The 3,516-nt window shown below is 51.2% G+C and overlaps 1 protein-coding gene across 1 annotated transcript; it reads left to right on the top strand.

Annotated features, from left to right (window-relative positions):
* Positions 1 to 1,190: 1,190 nt before the first annotated feature.
* On the top strand, positions 1,191 to 3,258 carry hoxb13a (homeobox B13a; the record flags this gene model as incomplete). The annotated part of the gene is made up of 2 exons (XM_079233333.1): positions 1,191 to 1,905; positions 2,574 to 3,258. The coding sequence occupies 2 exons, from the start codon at positions 1,191 to 1,193 to the stop codon at positions 2,819 to 2,821; spliced, it is 963 nt and encodes a 320-aa protein (XP_079089459.1). The 3' UTR covers positions 2,822 to 3,258.
* Positions 3,259 to 3,516: the final 258 nt, after the last annotated feature.

The raw sequence follows: 3,516 nt of genomic DNA, 5'->3' as shown, positions 1-3,516 counted from the left end.
TGAGCTGGAGAGACCTGTGATGTGATCACTGCAGATGACGCGGCTCAGAAGGGGCGAGAAAACCTTTTATTCTGACGCGCTTTGAACCGAGGCCACATCTCTCAATATAAAGAGCTCCAAAATCTTTTCCATAAATCCATCTTTAGGCTTCCTTCAGAGAGAGAGAGAGAGCGAGAGAGAGAGAGTACCATGCGGGTATTTATTTTAATAATCTTTTAAAAGGCTGGAAATACTTCTGGTATAATATTTTTTTTAATACTTTTCTGGCAACGATAAACGTTTTGCTCATGCATTAAGCAGCGCTGGTTATAAGTCTTTAAATGTGTCCATAACTCTATTTAGACTTATGAAGAATTAAACAGCATTAATCTTCCTTTTTTTTATTTGAGAAAAGTTTTAATTGACTTCACGCTTCCATCATAGTGTCTCCTGCAGGTCTATTATACTTCCTGTCGACTACATGCAATATCTACCTACATGAATGATATAAAACTACTCGGTGTTTCTGCGCTCCCCGTGCGTCTTTACGCACGACCCAAAACTGTTCCAAGTGATTTATTTTCTCTCTCACAGTGATAATATCTCTCAGTAATAATATCTCAGTGATAACATCTCTCAGTAATAATATCTCAGTGATAATATCTCTCTCCCTGCAGCCGCAGGAGATCAGACACTTTGGGTCGACGCGCTGCAGCCGCACGAGCACCGGGAGCTGCACGCGCACGGAGCTCACGCTCTTCTCGTGCCACAGCTCGAGCCTCATAAAAATATTTTTCTTTGACTGACAATCCCTAAGTCTCTTCTTCCACTGTTTTTTTCCCTCTCCCCCCACCACGTGATCACCAGGTCTCATCCAATGGACACGCGCCCGCCCCCCTCTCCTTGTCCCGGGGGCTTGTTGCGTCAAGGCTGCGGCTGGGATGTAACCGGAGGTCCGGCCGGTTACCGGGAGTCTTTGCCTCCGAGCGAGCACCGTCACTAAACGGCGCAGTAGCAAGGCAGCGCGCACGTGCTACCAAAGTGCGCGTGGAGGTGCATGACAATTACCTGAGAAGTGTGTGAGCAAGGAGAGCCAGCGAAGAGTAACCGCGCCAGTTCACCTTCATCCAGCCGATGTAGCGCGGAGCACCGGGCAGAGTCTGAGAGGAAACGGCGACGAACGGAGGCCAGACCGGGAATAAGGAGCGCCTATGACCGCCTCCTTGGTTCTAAACCCTCGCTGGCCAGCGGACACGGTGATGTTTGTGTATGACAACAACCTGGACGACCTGAACAAGAACATGGAGGGGCTGGTGGGCAGCGGCAACTTCGCCGCCAGCCAGTGCCGCAACATCATGGCGCACTCGGCGGCCGCCGCCGCTCTCGGCGGACACGCGTCCGGCCTGGTGCACTCCTCGGCGGGCTACCCCGCGGTGGACGTGTCCGCTCCGGGCTCCAGCGAGACCGGCGGGGGTCCGGTGAAGCAGTGCGCGGCCGGGCCGTGTCAGGCGGCGGCCGTGTCGCACCAGGGCTCCTCGGCCGCCACCGCGCTGCCGTACGGCTACTTCGGCAACGGCTACTACCCGTGCCGGATGGGGCGGGGCTCCCTGAAGTCCTGCACCCAGGCGGCGGGAGCCGCGCTCAGCTCGCAGTACATGGACACCACGGTCAACTCGGACGAGTACGCGAACCACCGGGCCAAGGAGTTCGCCTTTTACCACGGCTACCCGAGCCCGTACCAGTCCATGGCGAGCTACCTGGACGTGTCGGTGGTCCAGACGCTGGGCGCCGGAGAGCCGCGCCATGACACCCTGCTCCCCATGGACAGCTACCAGCCCTGGGCTCTGACCAACGGCTGGGGGGGACAGATGTACTGCTCCAAGGACCAGGGCCAGGCCGGGCACCTCTGGAAGTCCGCTCTGGCTGGTGAGCTTTACTCTAAACATGTGGAACAAGCTAATGATGCACGGGCTGCTGCTATAACATGTATTATTATTATTGTATGGCATGTCATTAGCAAAACATTATCGCCTTTTCATATAGTATTTATATAATTATAAGTATTTAAAATAATAAATATAGTATTTGTAGTTTTTATGGAAAGGTTCGTGTTGCATGTTAGATAATTATTTCGTGCTCAAATAGTAGCAGCTGTTAACATGCATAACACTTTGCAGGATAACAATTAATTAGATCTCTCAGCGCAGTCATTTGGGTTTTAACGAGGAGCTCTCTTGAAATCTTTATTTAAGCTATTAATTACAGGGATGGAATTAAATAATAATCAATAAAAAAAAAAAAAAAGCAATTTCCGTGCACACCCTGTATTCTGAGCGCAGAGCATCAGGTCACCCGCGTGGTCGCGCTGCTCATCAGACGTCCATGTTGTGTGTGTGTGTGTGTGTGTGTGTGTGTGTGTGTGTGTGTGTGTGTGTGTGTGTGTGTGTGTGTGTCCAGTCAGCTCCACGTTGCTTTCCTCCTCCTTTGAGCCACACAGCAGTAGTGTTGTCTGTATTCCACCGACTATATTGTCCCTCTGTGTGTGTCCGGTCCTCACCCTCTACATGCCTCTCTCTCCCCCCTAAACACCACAGACGTGGTGGCGCACCAGCACGACGGCTCGCCGTTCCGCCGCGGCCGGAAGAAGCGGATCCCGTACACCAAGCTGCAGCTGAAGGAGCTGGAGAAGGAGTACGGCGCCAACAAGTTCATCACCAAGGACAAGAGGAGGAAGATCTCGGCCGCCACCAACCTGTCGGAGCGCCAGATCACCATCTGGTTCCAGAACCGGAGGGTGAAGGAGAAGAAGTTCGTGGCCAAAGTGAAGACCAGCGCTCCGTAGTGCGCAGCTTGACTGCGCGGTGGACTCATTAGTGAAGCTGTATTTGAGCGTTATGCATAAAACAAAAAAAATGAACTGAGAGAAATTACAACAACAAAAAAAGAGGAAAAAAAGGAGAAAACCAGGAGCTGATGGACTGGGACTGTGCGCAAACACGTGCGCCAATAAATGGGAAGATAAATGCGAATTTAAAAAAAGGACAAAACAAGATAAAAGAAAAGAACCAAAGCCCTCTGGTCACGTGTCTCCTCAGAGGCATCCTGTAAATACAGCACCTTCCTGCCTGCTTGTATGTAACTGTCCTGTCTGTCTGTGTTTTACTGTGTCATGTTGTCCTGTAGCTGTAGACCCAAAACACGCTATTATGCGGTCCTTATTGTTTATAACGCCTGTAAACCAGTAATCAAAGTATAGCGCAACACGTAATAAACCTTTTAATCCAGAAGTAGCCTCCAGTAGGTTTCATGTCTTCAAATTGCAACTTTGGATCCCTGCGCGTACTTTTTGTTTTTCTTCTGCTCGTGCATGCGCAAACAGACCCGCAGACTGCGCACACAGCGGGAGGAGGTTCAGATTAAAACGTGTTTATGAGACTGCGGATTCATCACTCGGATCAGGACAGCCCTCTGACGCCGCCGCAGAGTGCCGCCATTCCACGGGCCTGTTTACCCGCGCGTGAACAACACACACCGGCT

This window comes from Taurulus bubalis (assembly GCF_910589615.1).
Source record: "Taurulus bubalis genome assembly, chromosome: 17".
NCBI lineage: Eukaryota > Metazoa > Chordata > Actinopteri > Perciformes > Cottidae > Taurulus > Taurulus bubalis.
Note: the sequence above shows the minus strand (reverse complement) of the source record. Positions and strands in the feature narration are given on the sequence as shown.